The 20,675-nt window shown below is 34.4% G+C and overlaps 1 protein-coding gene across 1 annotated transcript; it reads right to left on the bottom strand.

Moving 5' to 3' along the window:
• Positions 1-5,072: 5,072 nt before the first annotated feature.
• Positions 5,073-17,775, bottom strand: LOC108772637 (uncharacterized). The gene is made up of 5 exons (XM_018538209.1): positions 17,739-17,775; positions 17,215-17,319; positions 15,705-15,818; positions 13,751-13,938; positions 5,073-6,131 (listed from the first exon to the last, which is right to left on the bottom strand). Exons 1-5 carry the CDS (start codon positions 17,773-17,775, stop codon positions 5,196-5,198), a joined length of 1,380 nt encoding a protein of 459 aa, XP_018393711.1. The 3' UTR covers positions 5,073-5,195.
• Positions 17,776-20,675: the final 2,900 nt, after the last annotated feature.

Below are 20,675 nucleotides of genomic sequence, written 5' to 3' on the forward strand. Positions count from 1 at the left end.
TATGCAAAGATTTTCACCAGGTATTTCGTAACAGAGTAAGATTACGAATTCTTAAGCGCTCGCTCAATAGAGAGGAATTTCTACGAAAATGTTAGCTAATAGTAACTATATAGCATTACTGCAACCTGTGTCATCTTGACAAACGGAAAATGTAAAATATTCATAAAATTTGCTAAAAGAAATAAATAAAATCTTCAAACAAAGAGTGGTACTAGATACTAGATGCTATTTAAGCTGTATGCTTATCATTATAATGAAAAAACTTTAGGTAAAACTTCATAGTAATATAAAAACAGAAGAAATGTTAACCTTTATAATAAAACATAATTATAATGATGAAAAATAAACAGAACAAGAATTAAATATAATTAAATGTAATATAAAAATGCACGTATATTCAACATAATTTATAATTTTGTTATTTACGAATACTCATATTTCTTCTTTATATCCACGTTGAAGTAGAAAGCATAATCGCTGAATCGCACGGAAGTAACAAAGATTTCGCAGATAGAGAAAATGCATTGAATCTTTAGTCACGCACACGATTATCAATGATGAAAGAACATTTCTTAACAAAAACTAAAACGTATGACAGATTGAAAGTATAAAAGAATAGCCATATCATATGTAGTTTAGAGATATTGACGTTTAGTCGATAATATTGATAGGTCGTATTAAACAGTTTGAGCTGCTGGTTTCCTCCGCGCTCAAACAGTTTAACGTGATTATAAACGTAATCCATGCGTCGACGTTCGATCAATGTCAAAATTTCATAATAAGTGTAATATGGAAGAACAGTTAACAGTCGAGTCGCATTGTGTAAATTGAAACGAGGCAAATAACAAAGAATGAATAGTTTGAAATGAATAATACCTTCGATTATCTTGATAGATATATAAATTATCAAGAGACTCTAGATGTATTATAGAAAACCATAAAATATGTTAAATAAGAGTAAAACTGTTAAATGCAGTGGAAGTAAGAATATTCTTAAATTCTAGGATCTTAGATTTCAAGAAAGGATGGAAAGGATCTTGGCGCAGTGGGAGACTTTTACTTGATCCGTGCCTCTTTAAAAATCGAGAGGTTTAAAGATAACGAGCCTCGTCACGTACAATAATCATCATGCGATAAAGGGTGCAATACAGTAAAGGATATTCTGAAATAGAAGCTTTTACGAAAATTTCCGGTTAGCGAGAGAGCCACTGATTTTGTGAAACTCTGTGCATTTCGCTCGCCTTTACTATTGCACTTTATTGTACAACGAATGATAGCCTCTGGGCAATCTTCTCCTGACATCGCAAAAGCACAGACACATTTTTCTGATGTGTCGCTTTGCTTCCCTTAAAAATAACAATGGAGATAGGATAACGTCTGGAATTAATTTACTAGTGCGACTCACGTTTAAATCTCGTCACACGAGAATTTTTTGAGAGGTTTTATATTACATTTAAAAACAAATATTTTTATTATAAATTAAAAACAAGTATTTTACGCAATATTGTTTCAAATAATATTTATTGTACAAAAGTCATTCACTAACATATTCACAAAAAGTCATTCGCTAACATATTCACATAATTATCTCCTACATATAATTTGCAGATCATACGACTAAAAAAATTACTCGAACCAACACACATGGGTAAATAGTAAATTGTAAATTGTATGAAAAATCAAAAAAAGTCGATGGTTAACGTATTAATTAATCGGAGTTTTATACATTCATAATTATATAATTTAAAAATACATATTATAATAAAATATAAGTATTAGCATTAACTTGTTCAATAAACGCTTTTTTACCGAATTATTTATCCATTTCGCAAATCATTTATGATTTTGACCATTCATCATATTTTTACATCATATCTCACACAAGTCTAACATTATATCATTCTTACTCATACGTTATTTTTTAATATTTCACTCTTTTTCAACTCTTCGAACTCTTCGTGAGGATATATGTATAACAGAAAATCTCTTATAGAAATGTCTGATGTTTTCGTACTAATTTATAGATAAAAAAATCGCAAAAAATTTCTGGAATAAATATAACCTTCAGCAATACTTTATTACTATTAAAATTATTTGGCAATTTTTGTATTAAAAATAAATATATAAAACCCTCTTTGGCAAACAAAATATATAACAAAATAAATGCAACGCATTATTTTTAGAACGCTTCGTTCTTATAAAAGAGAGATACGTATATTGCGTGTGTTTAACGTTTATCGGACATCCACGATATAATACATATAGAACTCTTGAATTCTTTTGATTGAAATAATCTGCATTATCGAAGATACGAACATTCGAGACGCGTCTGAATGTGAAGTCAAAAATTAACGCGTAATCTATCATATGAGAATAGTCTTTACTATAGTAGTTTTAAAATTTAAAGCTTACATTTGGTCTGACGTGTCTACGCGTATATATGTACATTTAATTACTCTACGATATTCTCATTATCGGCTAATTAGAGAAGGTCCCCTTGTTAATGAGTTTCGATCTGACACGAGGGAGCTATAACTGTGATAAATACTTCCATAAAGTTTGATAATAGAGGTAACAGAGATTTTTTGATCGCGAGAAAAATAGTATTTTATTTTACATGAAAGGCAATCGTATGATTTAATAGTCATAATCAACTGTTTGCAGAATAATAATGATTTGGAACAATAATGTATTGACTAGTGTAGATGAGGTATGTGTTTTCCACGTAGATTAATATAATATTGAGTCGAGCCCTTCAATTATATAGTGATACAATTATGTCAAAAAAAATAAAATAAAATGATAATCTCATCAACAAAGAGATTTGCACTGCCACTTTTATATAAATACGCGCGAAAAAATGTTACAGTAATATTTTGTTTTATTGAAGGCCGCTTTCCGCTCTCTGTGCGGGATTAAACAGTGTTGATTTTTCTTTTTTCACATGGTGACTTCGTTGCACTTTTAATTAAAGCGTCAAATAGCAGACAAGGGCCTTTAACAAATTTAGAGATACTCGCATGAGTTTTCCAGTAATTTCTCTCCCTTTTTAACTCGCTTTTAATTATCTTTTAAAGTGAACCTTTAAATTAAAAGGAGAGATAATGTACCGACGGCTCAATGAGCTCATCTCTTTAATTCCGTGCACTACAAACACGTGTACAACTATGAATCTCGCTAAAAGCTCTCTAGCACCGAACGTAGTAATTGCGTATTATAGTACATCTTCCAATGATGAAGAAACTGGATACTAAGAGTAACCTCATCAATAACTGCTTGTCTTATTTCAACAGATAAAAATATGTAGGCTCTCTGAAAATATCTGACATTAGTTTCCCGCACATGTATGTATATGCATGTATCATGTAAATCTATGAGTTATTCAAAATATGTAATTATTTCGTTACATCGATACGATATTCGTGGATATGACGGCAAATATTATTATAGTTTTTATCTGTGGCTTTAGAATAGTATGCTTTGTACTTTACGACAGCATTAACCGCGAAAAATTATGACATACTGGAACGAAATACAGAATCAAACCCATTACGCAATAATGAAACTTTAATGACCGTTGCGATCGTTAAATGTAAACGTACGGTCGTAATACGCGAACTATGTTTCGCATTTTATACATCAACAGCCGCAAAGCTCGATTAACAAGCCGCCCGACACATTCAACAACAATCCATTCGACATTAACTAAATTAATAGGCTCTATAACGTTGTTTAATTGAATCGCAGGAAATGAATTTGTATTCGATGATTTTCTATTATATTAGCAACAGACTATAGATGTGTTTGCTTTAGATGTTCACGTGAAATAAGCTTCATTCTATCTTTATTACCCATTACATGCGATAAAAAGATAAAATGGAACTTATAAAAACAACCAAAGTAAACGCATCCTATTTGTTTTACAAAGATTTTAAATAATAATCCCTGAGAGCGTGTGCTGTTCTTCCTCGTGCTAATAGCATTGACAGATTCTATTGATCAGAAGATCATGCGCGCCCGGTGAACACTCCATCTAACCGATTTACTACCTTGTGTGTGCAGACAATTTGCGAGAGCCCGTACGTACGTCTACAAGAGTAGAGGAGATGCTACACGAGACCTCGTCTCTTCGAAGAACAGAGTAATTTCTACGGTTCGCTCCCTACGACAGATTACATTTCGAGAAAAAAGAGGAACGAGAAGGGAAAGTCTCCACGTCTCTCTAATTATGGCTACGAGAGTAAGAGAGATAAAAAGACAGATAGAAAGAGAAAGATGGAGAGTAAAATTGGATAGGAGTGAGTAAAGTTGATCGATCGATTCTTTCACCGACTGATTATATACTTCGCTCGCTCATCAGACCTCGCCATTAAGGATATTAAATAAAATTCTGGACCATGACCGAATAAATCATCGCAATGAAACGATCTACGAACGCGCGATCACGGTCTCCTGTGGAAACTCGCGTAGCTGTGTTCGCGGTCTGTAGTTTCATTGTTCGGCTAGCGAAACTCTCGAATATACCATTAACGAATCGTCGAGTAACGAATGGAAATTCAACGTCGTTTCCCCGAGCGAATTCGTTGAAATGCCCGTCATGTATCATTCATGCAATCGACGCTCGGCAGGAGGCAGTCTCATTATTACATTTAGCCCGCGGCAAAAAGGCGGGGAAAAAAACAAACAGGAGAAGGAAGAGAAAAGGGTAAAACGCGATGAAAAACGCTTTTCAACGTCCTCCTGTTGCGTGTCCACGCGACGCGCCTTTAATTTCCGGAGAGCACCCGCGACGTGCACTTAATATTGCAAGCGCAGAAAAATAGGTGCGAGATATTTCTTTGACCGAGGCTAGATCGTTTTTCATCTGTAAAACGAGCGAGCGAAGTCGGGCGCTTATCGCGCGAAGGAGGAAATGAGGGAAAGCCGTTATTTCGAAACTGGCGCGTTTAAATAGAGATTATTTATCGTATTTTGACGGTTCAATAAGGACGCGCGATCAGTGCTCGCAAGGCTGTGGTATCTCTCAGAATAATCAATAAAAGAATACAAGAAATATAAAGAATAAATGTGGCATTGAAAGCGATTACGAAAGGATTTCACAGCCGTATTTCGTCCAAAGTAGATCCGCGACTGGACCATCGTCACGGAGTCGACGCCCTCGCGCGTTCTCCAGGAGGCCCTGGAAGAAGCCGCGATTAAACGCACGTCGCTTTGTATCCGAGCACGACGTCGGACGTTTTACTGCAGGATGGACGATCAAAGTGCACGGAGTTGTTCCTCTCTTTGATCATGCTTGATTTCGCCAGGCTGTCCTGTTTGCTGTCCACCACGTTGCTGATGCTGCCGCGCAAGTCTCTACGCGATAATGATTTCCCAAGAGTCTCGATTTTGTCGACATTACTGAAGCTCAACCGTCTGTCCTTTTGTGAAATGTTTCTGCTGCTCGTCGATTCCTCGTCCCTCTCCAGGAAATTGCACACGCTGACGCGTCTCTCCCGTAACAAAGACTTGCCGGGCGGAAACGTGGGCCTCGCCAGTACGTCCATTCTGTCGAAGTGACAGATGCTGTTGACACGATCGCGTTGCAGCGGTCTCGCTAGAACGTCCGTCCGGTCGAAGTGACAAATACTCATGCCACGGTCGCGCTGCAATGTTGGCCTGGCCAGGACGTCCATCCGGTCGAAGTGGCAGATGCTCATGCCGCGATCTCTCTGCAGCGGTCTGGCCAGGACGTCTGTCCTGTCGAAGTGACAGATACTCATACCGCGCTCGTGCTGCAACGTCGGCCTCGCCAGAACGTCCATGCGGTCGAACTGGTAAGTGCTGGGTCGACGCTCGCGCTGCAACAGTCGCGATGTCTCACCGATAGACCTAAGGGTCCTCAGCGTGTCACCGTCGCTTTCCTCCTCATCGTTCTGCGTTCCCATACTTTCCGCGTGCACCAGCGACTGCAGATCGAACGCACTCTTGGCTCGCCTGGGCGTCTCCTGGCTGGCCGGCAGCAGCGACATGCTCGAACCCACGAACACGCTGTTCTGGCGCAGCCTGGTAGCCGGCCCGGCGGCCGAGACGCAGCTCACCTGGTGCACCGGATGCTCCATGCAGTAGATGTTAAACTTCGAATTCCGGTGCTGCAAACAAGAGGAAAATCCCGACGAGTCCTAACACGTCTATTTATCGCCTTATGATATTGAAACTTAGTTTACAACAGTATATAGTTAGTTACGATATTATATCCGCGCAGCGAGTTATTTTTAAAACAGCAGTCCACGACAAATGTGCAACGCGACGCAAAGTTGACATCTTTGTACCTATCGATTTTATGCGATACGGCTAAAAATATGTATACGCAGCTGTAATATATGCCGACACGTAACAGTCGTTGAACATGACTTTTGATGACAACTTGAATGGTTAAAAAACGAATGATGCAGAGATAGATGTCCTCGACAATCAAGTATATTATTGGCGTTATAATTAAGCGGTTAAGTATATGTACATATGCCATATGTATACGCACATGTGTACACGATACGTAATTGTATTATATGTATGTATGTACATCAAATCAGACCCATTAAATACGTATATATATAAATTTATATTTTATATTAAATATATTAAAAATTATGATTTTTTTAAATAGAACACTCTTCTCTCATGTGATATATATATATATATATACCATATATGTATATATATATGTGTATCTATTATATATATATTAAGTAAAACTATAAGTTCATTTTCACTGGTAGACGGTGTTCAAATGCTTTTGTAATCATTAATTGCTGTCAAACATATAAAATATCATATATTATATATTCTGAATGATGATTTCAATACACGATAGTTAGCAATAGTTGGGAATTTTAGCAACAATTTGAAAATGGAAGACAATAATATATTTTTCGGTGTTTTTTTTCCGTAAAGGTATAAGAACACGATGAACTTAGAAAAAAGATACGTGCCGTGTAGGAATGGAATGCATATGCCAAAAAAATGTTTTGCCAAATTTCGTTGCAAGAGAAATTGATCTCGAAGATGTTTATCACTAATATCAACTCTGCGAAAGAAGAATAATGAAACTTATTGTTACGAAAGAATTTTGCTGGATACTAATGAGTACGGACAGCCGGTATCGATGAGAGACTTATACATATATATTCGTAATATGCTTTTACCCTAAATGATGGATGATATCGAATGACTGTTTAGCTGTGAATCGAATATTGCATAGAGATCTCCATTATCCCATTGAATACGTAATAAGACAATATGAGGTGCAGAATTAGGTTTCTACCAATCAAAAAGTCTAATTTTTCGTTGATACACGAAAAAATAATTTTGCTGAAATTTGAGAACTGAAAGTTTTAGACAGATACAAATCTGAAAATAATTTGGACCATCCAAATAATTACAGAAGAATATGAAGCTGCAAAATATTTTAATATTTTAACAAGTTTCAGCGTTCTACATTATTATTTTGACACTCCAAAATTATTTTCAGATTTATATTTAGCTAACTTTGTAGGTATTATGTATGTAGCTGCAAATCCGTCCTTTCCATATCTATAGAGAATGAAACGGACAAAATAGTGTGCGATTAAAAATATTTCTAACATTTTGCGTTCAAATTTTGCACAAAAAACTGAACGAACTTATGATCTCACATAATATATAATTTGCATACCAAAAAAAAGAACAGTTGTGCTAAAGTTGTGCTATTTAAAAATTTAATTGAATACAGATCTGAAATAATTTTATTAGATTATTAAAATTATGTAGGACGCTCAAGCTGGTTATAAGAATGTCAAAGCTTTTTGCTGAATTACCGATTATGCTTGAGCGTTCTACATGATTATTTTTAATCTCCAACACAATTATTTTCAGATCCGATACTCAGCTAAATTTTCAGATACATTAGCAAAATCGTTCTTTCCGTGTATATACAGTCGTAGCCAAAATAAATAATAGGCTAACTATGATGATGTTCCTAAAGAAACATTTGGACCAGGGATATATAACAAGATACGTGACTGGTCGTCTGTCGGTGAAGGTGTGTTGGGCGGACGTGACTTGATATACGGAGACACATGTGTATGTCGGACACGTTGACATGATTTTCTAGTAGACGCGATGGCGGTTTAATGGTCGTGGCAGTATTGTTGTGATAACGAGAGGAATTTGTTTTATAAAAGCCTCGTGGCTAACGGAAGTAATATTGTTCCTTCGTAAATGAAGTTTGCCAACGCGATCGAAGTTTCTTCGCGCAAGGCCAAAATCGGGTTATAACACCATTCTGTTGAATTCTATTATAACCAGGGGGAGAGATTGCGTTATAAGATTTTCTCGTGCGACGTAAATAGGACATTTTAAGAGTCCTGGTTTATGATAGCGCGCCACCGGTAGCTCGCTAAACTATGTAGCTGAAAAGCAATGGAGAACTTTTGTGCGACACACATGTTCGCACTGTTCGCGATTTTCATTGCGAGAATATCCTAGACGCTCGACGTAGGTTGCTACTTGCTATCGCGATGGATTTTATAAGACGCAGCGGGTGCTGCATCTTCGGAGATTACGGGTGTCGCGAGTTCGCTGAAAGGGATGACGTTGCATTTACATGTATTATGCAAAAGAGGATGGAGAAGCGTACTCCACCCATGCTGCGCTCAATTTACGGTTCTTCGCGATCCTCACGAGTGACTCAACGCGAAGCGTATTAGACAAACAGAATCAACTGTACCAATAAAATGTCATAGCGCAGGTAAACGAGGGTCATAGTAAAACGAGATTTTTTATTCTATAATTTTTTAAACGACGAAAAGGTTACAATTTTTCTTGTATGGTAGAACCGTGCGCGTTTGTAACGAAACGAGAAAGAGAGAGAAATTGCGAAACTAATTACTAATTACTCAGATCCTGAATTATACTGGATTGGAGATACTTGGAATGAATTCCCACGATCCTAATTATCAGGGAATGTTCAACGTTTGAGTGTGTATGGGTTGTCCAATCACAATGAAGTGCCCCGAGCACACATCGAAATTCGCTAAATATCTTCGACAATTTATCTGACCCCGACGAGCCGTTCATCATCATTTGCACGTGATTTTCGATTATTTTGCTGTCTATAGAATTGACGTATAGACAAACAGAATACTGCTGATGATGATTAGGAAATTATGGAATTATTGCACAGCATTATCGCAGCACGACCAAACAAAATATTTTACGTATCTGATTATATCATGTAAACAATATACTTCATTATCCCACTTTAACAAATATTGTATTACTATATCAGTTATTTAATGGGAAAATATTCCAGTGAAATTAATTTATTCGTATAATTGAAAGTCGCTGCAAGCTCCCTTCAATAGCTTATTCTCCGTAGCTTACTCATCAATCATGAAAATTGAACGGGACAGCGATATTGGTTAACGCGACTTCAGAGGATTACGGATCTGGGTACGCGTATACACATATCAGAAACATGACGGGATAATATCTTCTAAACGGAAACGCGTGTAATATGTACGATATTACTTTAAGGCTTTAATGGAACGATGAAACTACGCACAGCGCACACTCGCGTACTTAGAATGACAAATTACAGGTTCCATACGCAGACATGTGCATACCGCTTCATTATACAGATGCTGTCTTGAATATTGCATGTAATATCATGCCGTTATTCGCAAGCATTAGCATAATCGTAACACCTCGTATAAATTGCAGACCTCGCCGTCACAAAATATTGTTACAATATGAATTTAATATTTAGATCCAGAAGATATACGTCAGTTAATAATATATATGTTAACTTATTGTACAAATAGAAAATAATTTTGACTTCCTCAGTTAGATATGAAAATGTAAATTACCAATTGAAAAATTTATGAATATATGGATTTATGGATAAACACTCGAATATGTAGATCAAAAATCTGTAGATTTATGGATATATTCAGGAACCTACTTAATCAGTGGAAAGATATTCGTTTGTACAGAGTTGGAATATGCATGATAGGCAGTCGGCAATGGTGTTAATATGCCAGACTGTGTGCGCGACATAAACTTCCCTCTAGAGGCTCTAGAGCCACTAACCGCATGTTGTAATCCTCTGAAAGCTCACCAAGTACTCACTCAAACAATTTAGAGAACAATAGTAAATCCAATCGCATCGTATAGTGCAAATAGACGATCGATCTTCCTCTTAGGATATTCAATCGAATATTGAAAATTCTCGCGGGACTCACTTCAATCAGGTATACCTGAGAATCCTACAGTAAACTGGACTTCAGTAAACTCGTCCCGAGATCGACGATCCAGCATTCGATGATTCGAGTATCTCTTGTAAGATCGGAACGAAGTCCCACTTATCAAGGACATTCAAAATGATAGTTTGCGGACCAGGATGGTTTGCGAGTCAGGACGTTTAAATAGAATTACGTGAAGTATCTTGAGAAAAGTTTTCATTTAGTTTCATCAAATAAAGAACCTTCATCTATGTGTATCACCGATGAGCAACTGTCTCCAATTTCTCTCGCGTCACGTTAGAAATACAAATTAATTTACATCATTATAAGCTTATTAAGCCTATTATTATTCGTATTTCAAATTATAGTTCTATAATTAGACATATTGTAGGTATATTCATCGTGTTTTATGTCGTTAGGACATTTATATTTTGATTCAACCGTGCATATCCAAATAAAAAAAATAGCTTCTAGTCAACTTTACTGAGACATCTGCAGACCGTAGTCAGCAATTTTAAGATACGCGATTTGACCGATTTGATAGAATCGAGGTCGACATGCTTCTGACATAGTAAACGCCAGTGCAATCGAACGTTTCCGCGATTGAATTACCATGGACGCTGAAATACATATTGGCGAACGGTGATTCCTATCTAAAAGTAATTGCTCGAAACTCACGGATGCGAAACGTACGTCCGTGTAACATCTCGTTCACATACATTGTTCTATCCATATGTATACATATGTAGAAACAAAAATCTACCGTTATAACAAAAACATTTAATATACCTTTTATATCGAACACAAACGAACCCGGGATCATTTTGCCGCTTTTATGCGCCAGAGTGATTAATTGATGCGATAAAAAAAATACAATGTCAATATTGAGCAGCAAAGTTTTGCACGAAATAAATGAAAGTATGGCTATATATAGAGGATTCGTAAAAACGTTGGCCAATATATGGTATACAGCCCGACGAGATGATCGGGTTTGTGAATTTTGTTGTTGAGCATCTATTTGGAGCACACGTATCCCATTCGTGTCGTGATTTGTATTCCTTTATACCAGCAAATCCAATACCAATATATGCAACTGACATCGCGAAATATTTGACGCATTCTATGCCCCTATAAAGGTCGATTCCAGACGCAATGCGTTATTCGCTCGGAAAATTTGTTTTCTAAACCGCATGAATAATAAAGCACACACGTCAATGCAGTAATATCGTAAAAAAAATTATCACACAAATACGGTACATGCATGTTTGTTATCTAAAATCTCTCCCTATAGAGTTATAAAACAAAATAGCTTAATTCCAATATACCTAAATGAAAGATGAGCGCAACAAATTCTCTTGTTCCAATCTGGATTTTATTTATGTGTTTTCATTATGGAGTAAGCAGATATATTTGATTAAAGAACATCGTGTGTATTTTTGCTTTGAAACCGATTCAAAAATCGAAGCGTAATTAAAGCAGTCCAATCTAGATTTTATATGCCGCCCACCAAATGTGGATATCCATTAAACTGTCTGTAACTAATTAGACTAATTATAATAAGTAATTAGGCTAATTTAGCTGATGGCAGAGAACGAGATGTACTCGCTTAGTTTGTCTTAAACGTGGATACAGGATAAGGCAGAGAAAAATTTATAACTTAAGTTGTAGAGACTGTTAGTCTTTAGATTATAAGCTTTACCTTACCTTACATTTACGTCTTAAGACTAACATCTCAGAACATTCTGATAAATTGCTTCACACGTTGTTTACACATACTTTGTGTAACAAAATCTTAAAATATACATGGTCACAAGTCATCTGGACTGAAGCCGGTTACGAAACATATATGTTATCGGACTACGATGAGAAGCGCCCGTTCCGACGGGAAACCATTTGAGAGTCAATTTGTAACAAATACGCAGTAGTAAATCCTCTCGTTTATTTTGCATTCATCTATGAATGATAAATAAACTGACATAAATGCGTTTGGCAGTTTAATGGCTACTACAAGATTTAGGAACTTCCAAAGCTCGCAATTGGAATATGGAATGAATGGAGATATCGACGATCTGACTTATTGGATATATGCATTCTCTCGATTCACGACCGCTGATCGACATCTCTTTGTCCAAAAATTTATTTAACATCCTTCCGATAAAATATCATTGAGAAATAAATAATAAGAGTTTTAATGAATTCTAATTTCTTTATAAATCAATTTTTATGATTAATATTCGTTTTATATGTCGTTTTTGCGCAACGTAGAACTAACTTAAACATTGTTCTGCGACACTCCTGACTCGATTCGTAAGAATGGCACTGAAACTGAAGTTGATCATAAGGATCCAATAAGAGATATGAATAAATTTATAATCGTACACGTAGAATCCAGATGTAGAAGCAAGATTTACGTCTACGTGACTCGTGTAGCGTAAGGGAAATATTACATGTATGTTATTTCTCGCTTAGTTCGTGCCAACAACGTCACGTCCCAGTTATTGCTTGTTTATATCATAATATACGAACCATCGCATATGTATGTATTTATTAGATTGTAAATTGCATTTTGAAAAAGAGATAATATACTTCGTACTTAAAAAAAATTGATAAGCTTTATTTCTAAACTGAACGTTTCAAGAACTTGTCATTTACTTTTTCTTTAATATATATGTGTGTATATATATATATATATAACAATACGTTTTAGAATATTTGATGTTTAACTGGTACGTATCTTGGATAGGTTTACGGTAGTTATTACACTGGTCTTATGAGTTTGCTAATCTCCTTTAACGGTGGTTTAACATACCTAGTTTGCCCTCCAACTATGTGTTATAGTTCCACAATGTTCGTCGTTATTTTGGTAATTAAATGGAAAATAATCAGAATCTCTACATCACTACATGAATATATCGGGAAAATTAAATTTTCATTCTGCTAACTACGATATTTGTATTCCGCATAACTCATTTACCTAATGTACGCGCCACGAAGAAACTTCGAAAATTATTTAATTAAATTAAATACAACCGATACGTTGCACAGAATTATTTGAATTAAAATCATAATATTTGAAGGGAGATATTAAATCAATCGCATAATAATCATACAATTTTTAGCTAAAATAAATTCTATTTCCATAATTAGTAAATTTTACCGAATAATGCAATCAATGTCTTAAATTAGAATTCAAATTATAAATGGAAACCAATTTGCTCTTATCCGATTATCCATTAGTCGCAAGTTATCGTTAGCATCTCTAGATACATATACAGATACATAATCGCTCGCAGCGACATGTAGAATATAGTCCGACACACCAAGGCTGCTTGCGCTATACACATTTACACGAATTGTGTCCATTATGCTAATCCGACGATGCAATTTGGTGTGTTCAAACTACTGTATAAACATTCAGAATATGCTACCCTTGCGGAATAAGAGAGTACACGTGGAGAGAAGAGCGACCGCAGCACAAACGCACTTACCTGGAGTGGGCTTGGATCGACCATGGTACAGCTTTGTCTGTGTTGTTGCTGAAATTTTGGCTGGTACGGCTCGAGCATGCGGATCTTGCCCCATCGATTGAAAAACAGAGCGATGGCAGCCACCCATAGGACCAGGACAAGAACGACAATCAGGACCTCCTCGGCTCGTACTACTACCGCGCCCGTTTCTGCAATCCCTGATTAAATCCTCTCTTGTTTCTTGCGATAAAGTATATAAAAACTATACAATTAAACAACGAAGGAATTTATACTGAATTTATATTGAAAGATTATAGTGTGTTTAATGAATGCGCAGCGTGAGCATTATACTCTTATTAATATAAATTAGTATAAAGATTAAAGTTAATCCAACGAGAGACCACGATAATGTGACCTAATTTCTCGTGTGCATCCTTTGATCTACGAGCCAACTTATACACGAACATGTCTGGCTGACTGCGAGAGAGAAAATAAACTCAGGAAATATCGCTCATGGGTACAATTCGATGTTCAGTCATACGTAAACCTTTGTTGGTGGTCGTATAATGCCGTCTAACGATGTTTCATACTACGTTCGTATGGCAAACGATCGAACTGATAAATTGATATCCACTGTCCTATGCGGTCGAAACGGGTCCGCGGAGAGAACTTTACTTCGCCGGCTATCATGTAGAAAATCAAACGGAGAAAAAGGAGTAGACATATTCCATTATATTGTACAATGCTCGCATACTCCTTTCTGGCATCCGTGATGTATGTAGAGTATACATAGTTCGAGACGACATTCTATACATAATTTATATCTGCTTTAAATCTCCTTTGTGTCCCCGAGCGACAAGATTTTTTTTTCATTCATTTTCAAACTTACATATTCAAAGAATTGAAATTTAATTTACATAACTGCGAAAGTGCAAACATATTACAAAGTTTTCGATATTCCTTTTTATTGTAGTACATATGTTAGAACGTATCCTAAGATTCCTAAGTGGTTTACGAATTTGATCACAAGTATGATATTGATCATAAATTTATGTGAAATTTTACTTTTCCATATTTCTATTCCCCGAGAAAAATTACGTGATCGACCTTCTGTTACCAATTCTCCGTGAAATCTCTGGAGTGTCGTCAAAAATAAATATGTCCATTTACGTAGTTTCATGTAAAACCAAAATAAATAGCAGCCACGTGCTTAAACTTGAATTAGCGAAGATACAATATGTGTCGAAAAACCTGCATATTTTGCAATAATGGATTATTTACTCATTAAGGAAATATATCTACGTTTATCGTGGAACCATCGCGTTACTTCGTCGTGAATGTAGATTTCGTGGAAATATCGTGAGATATGAAACGATCTTTTGAACGCTTCGTTGATTGATGAAAATAAAATTGAATTGACGTGCAGAACGAAAACTCGAAAGGTAAACATTGGAAAACTCAATTACTCCACGAATCATTTCTTTTCGTTTGTTACCACAAAACAAGGAGAAGTCGCGTCAAAAATTCACACAAACAAACGGTGTACGAAGAATCGAGCTCTCGGGGTTTTCCCAAATTGAAACATTATTTATGATGAATGTTTCAGAGATCTCATCAAACTTTTAGTTCCAGTTATGCTTCTTTTCTGTTGTTTGGAGTATAGCGATATCGATCAGAGATTGAAATCCGTGCCAAAATTTTATTAAATTTCAACATAGCGATTATATGTTACTTTTCGTAAATGTTTCATCAAAAATCCAAATAAGCTTATTTTTCCGGTAATATAGAAGAAAAGCTAAGAAGACTTCGGAAACTATCAATTCTTATTAAGAAAGGAGAACAAGGAAGACAGTTAAAAAGAATATCTTGCCTAATAAGACTGGTCGGAAAAATATCATGAAACATGATCAGAAATATACGAGGGTTACATATACAAGATTACTTCCCCGAGATTATATGAAATTATTAGACTTACCATTGGGAAAGGTCGAATTGAGCTCGGTGGTGGCTTCCAATTCCGATGACATAGAGCCGACGATGACAGCATCTGGTGCTTCCTTAAGCTCCACTTCAATTTTTGTCACGTCACCTATGAACAAATATTCAACAGTTAAACAGTTTTAATTCGTCTCATTAATCATCCAACCGTCATAATTAAATATTAATCACAATAGTAATCAAAACTTTTTAATTAAGGTTTTATCGTCTGTTATTATCTTTCCTTTCGTGAGGAAGAGAAGGCAGTTATAATTACGCAAAAAGTTATGGAATACCATTTTGCATAGTTTACGATGCATTCTAAAAGCTATACTATCAAAATGACTTTTTCATAGTATGCTTAGGCGTTACAATATGAGTCACTGATCGTAAGTGTTTACTGCATTGTCGTAAAAATTGCATTTTAGTTTTACAGGTAGACAATTTTGCAGGTGACTACTCTTTACGTTTACATAGTTTTTAGAAGTTAGTATCAATTTTATAATCTAGAGGCTTTAAATTTCAAGAATATATATTACACTTTATTATTTTCAAAATAATGAAAAAGTTACGAAAAAATTACCGATTTTTTAGGTCAAAAAAAGTAATATAAAAAATTTAGCAACAATTTACCGTTCAGATTAAAGTTATTTCAATAAAAAGTAATATTTTTTTTATTTGTTCGCTGATAAAATAGAATTATATGAAAAATAATAAAATAATGACAGTAATCTCAATTTTTCTATATATACATTTTAAATATTCAAAATGTTTTATAGAAAGTTACATCACAACGCAGAGATTAATTATTATTTTGTAAATAAACAAAATATTTATTTCTTCTAAATCTTTGTAACTATAATAAGTTACGAAGTATAAAACATTTTGAATACTTAAAGTATTTATAAAAAATTAAAACTTTTGTCATTATTTTTACATTTTAGTTTATAAAAAGGTAATAACAAATAAAAAGTAAATAAACAATAAAAAATGTCAATATAGAAATAAAATATTGTAAAACAAATTAACAAAACAGGCTCTATGGAAGTAAATAAAATTTTATTTTTTGAGAATGTTATGAACATATCTTTAATAAAAGTTTAATTAAATATATAATTAATAACAGTTTAATTAAAGTATAAATATTAACACATTTATAAATAGATGCAATACATCCGTAAATAATATAATTGAATTTTTGGTAACAGAACGTGTTTATATTTCCGTGTGAAGTTGTATTATATGTTAGTTGATGATAAATTCCATAGCCTCCTTTCATTTCATAACTACAACCATCGTCCCTCTTCAGTTTGTACATTACGTTCATTCTGCATATTCAGAGAGCTTCTATTTGTAGTATAATTGGTATCCCTCTATGGTTAACTTGTATCAAAGGTAGTTATGTCACACGAATATCTACTGGGTCGTTTCAATAAAGCAAAATGGTATTCTATAACCTCCTTTCTTACTCTATATATAATATAATATTATAATATACGTGAACATACCGCTTCCATCGGCATCGCTGTGTTTGCTTGGCGAGATCGTAACATGCCGATGCCTTTTGGGTCGATCGTTTCCCTCCACAATGAGATATTCTCTGTTGTGACGGCCTATAATTTAAAATAGATTTGTTTATGAAAAATAATACATTATAATTAAAATAAATCAATTTCTTAGTTTGATCTTAAATTTATTTTTAAAACAATTAATTATTTACTTCAAATTCAGGATAAATATATTTTTATAATTTTATGTGCCACATATACAAAAAGTATTTGAGAATCAGAATGCGCATATATATATAAATATTATTATACATTATAAATTAAAGTAAATTTAAAGTTACAAGTAAAATTCTATCTTGAAATCTGATCCGCGAATCATAAATTTGAAAAAAGTTCAACTTCATAACTAAAAGAAATTTAATTTTAGAGCCTGCTTTCTTTATTACTTCAGTATATTTATGAAAAACATTTATCTCTAAAAAATTGAAAATGCGTCGTAATGAAAGAATCTCTTATGTATGTACCTGCTATTTGAATGGATTTATATGGAAAATGTCGCATTGCGTTTGGAGGGCAAAAATGAGAAACAGGACGGCGTTCATCTCGTAGAATACAGAAAAAAGAGAACGTCAGTGGTGCTGAAAATGTGCCTCTCCGTTCGCGCATTGCTCGCCCTCATGCATTATTCAGAGACCGCGCTCGACTACGTTTGATATATCGGTTACGTATCTCTGGTTCGCGTTTTCATCGCTAGCGGAAAGGGTTCTGTCGTGACACAGCAACGGCGACATTCGTTTGCACTTTCGCCTATTGCGCGTACAATTTCGACATTTTGGTTTAGTATGGCATTAAATCTTCCCTGAGCGACTTCAAAATCCGTTTAAGTTTCGCCCGAGCTTGTTTATCTTCTTCCCTTATCATGAATCACGTAGCCGCGAACGGTTGTTACGCCTCAACTAACGCGCGATTAAAAGATCATCGATCGCATGCGCTTGTCGTCTTCCTCAATTCTGAAATTATGGTCACGCGTAAGTTTCGCGAATATTTTTCAAAGCGTATGCTTTTAATAATAAAAAAGCGAATTTATCGACCGCTACTGCAGCTCCATAAATAATGTACGCGACTAATATAACTCGCGTACTATGATATGTCTATTAAGGGAATTGCTGTAAGGACTTACGATCGGCCGTATGACGGGGATTAAAATGTTGCAATCGCCGTATCACAAATAATGATCGTTCAAATAAGTTCCTCGATAAAGTTAAAGAGTTTACTCCGACTTGGTGGCGCAATTTTACACGGAAATTCCGTAACGATAGTATTATTTGCCAGGAAAAAAAGATCTACTACATAAATCCCTAAGTATCATATTTCAGAGCAGAGAATAGCTAAAAGCCTGGTGGACAAGGATTGAGAAAGTTGTGTCAAATGTGGAGATGCGCGTAAAGAGCACGCAAGTAATTACACGTCAAGAATTCCGTTCTCTCTCTGTCTTTCTCTCTTCCTCTTTCTTTATCATTTTCTTGTGTTTTATTCTCCCGTAGGCGATGGCGGTAACGACGGAAAGAAAGATAATCGCAACGCTTAAACGAAGCGCGAGCGATTTAATGGAGCCATAAAGTAGCCTTTTTTGTTTTCTTCGCAAAAAAATCAATGACCTTGAAGTGATAACGTACATGAATAATAAAAAAAGAGAAATCAATGCGCATACGCGTTTAATGAGTTTAATTATATCTTTATACTACGCTACGCGTAAAATTCGCTGCAAGTGTGTAACTTATGCGCCATTATATATTTTTGTAACTTTATTTTCGAACTACAATTATGATGTAATTTTTGTTCGCCTATTTGAATATTACTTTTATTGATTGAAAATAACCGGCGTTATTAGATAAATTTATTATGTGCTGAAACCACCTCGATTTCATTATGTAAAGTCGGCCGACATGACGTGAGTCGGTTATATAACATAGGTATAATAAAGCAATACCGGTTCTAAAGAAGGTATGCATACACAAAGATAATTCACTTTGTGACAGAACAAAAGCTGTCTTTGTTATTTTCAATACATTGACTAATAATACGTATGAGTATAAAATGGACGCTACAATTGTCCGCATAAAAATTGTATAGGAGGAAAGTCAACGATACTGACATAGATCTCCTAAGAGACATTTATTTCTCGCAAATTAAACATTACATTTTATATAAATACTACATTTTATATTACTATTATTTACTTTATTAATATTGATAAAAACATTATTTATTTTGATAATTAAAAAAGAAGAAGTCTATATATTTGTGTATTTATTGTTTTTGTTAAAAATCAGCTAAAAATCAGCGAATTTTACAAATTCAAAAATAAAATTCTTAACGATCTTCATTTGCAAAGTTAAAATAATAGTGAATATATATTATTGATAATATTAGATTGTTTTACATATTCCTAAACAGTTTTATTAAATTTTTTTCTGTCTTATTTTTCTTATGATACGGTTTTAAATATAAAATTGGAGTGCAGCGTAAATTGACACACCTGTCTGTAAAGCAAACTAAATTAATTTGATTTTTTATGTAATATTTTAGCGTTATTGTGTTAAATAAATAGCTTTATTGGGGTTGAAAGCGTTCCTGTATTTACGGGAAAATTCTCTTAAAAAAATGTTCGCATTTCATGTTTGCATTGTGCGAAACAGCATAAAGTATAATGCACAATGTATAAAAAAACAAAAATATTTTATATCAAAGTGAAAGAATTCTCGAAATTTTTATATACATTAACTTGTAGATATTTTACACAAATGTTTCCTGTAAAAGAAAAAGATTTGTAACCAATTTCAGACGGTTATTATTACTTATCTTACAAAAAAAATTAATTATTACAAAATTTTAACAGTATTATTACAGAGAAGAGAACTTCTATTATATCAATATATCTACTATATCAATATATTACTTCTACTATATCAATATATTATTGACAAAAGATACTTTCTCTCTCTTACTTGTATTTGTTTCCAAAGTTTTATTTCTAGCTTTTGTTTAAGGAATGTAGTTCAAAAGCAAAATAATATACAACTGTATTGGCGACTTTCTTCTAACAGTTAATTATACAAATTTTTATCATTACGAAATTTTGTAATGATAAAGTTTGTGTATTCTGATTTGTGTAATCATTTTAATATCAACTTCCAATTGTTTTTACTATGTTATTACTTAAAACTTTTTTAAAAGTATCATCATATACATAACATACGCACGCACGCACGCACACACACAATACATATACATATAAATTGCTATCTCTGGAAATCCTCATTTATTGTAGTAACCTTTATCATCACAAAAAGCACTGCATATTGGAATACTTCAGGAAACCCTAGGACTGCAGAACGCGAAATGCAGAAATGTTGAAATCATGCAGAACCAGAATACGTTTTTAAAGCTTTGTTCTATTT

This window comes from Cyphomyrmex costatus, unplaced genomic scaffold, assembly GCF_001594065.2.
Source record: "Cyphomyrmex costatus isolate MS0001 unplaced genomic scaffold, Ccosl1.0 scaffold193, whole genome shotgun sequence".
NCBI lineage: Eukaryota > Metazoa > Arthropoda > Insecta > Hymenoptera > Formicidae > Cyphomyrmex > Cyphomyrmex costatus.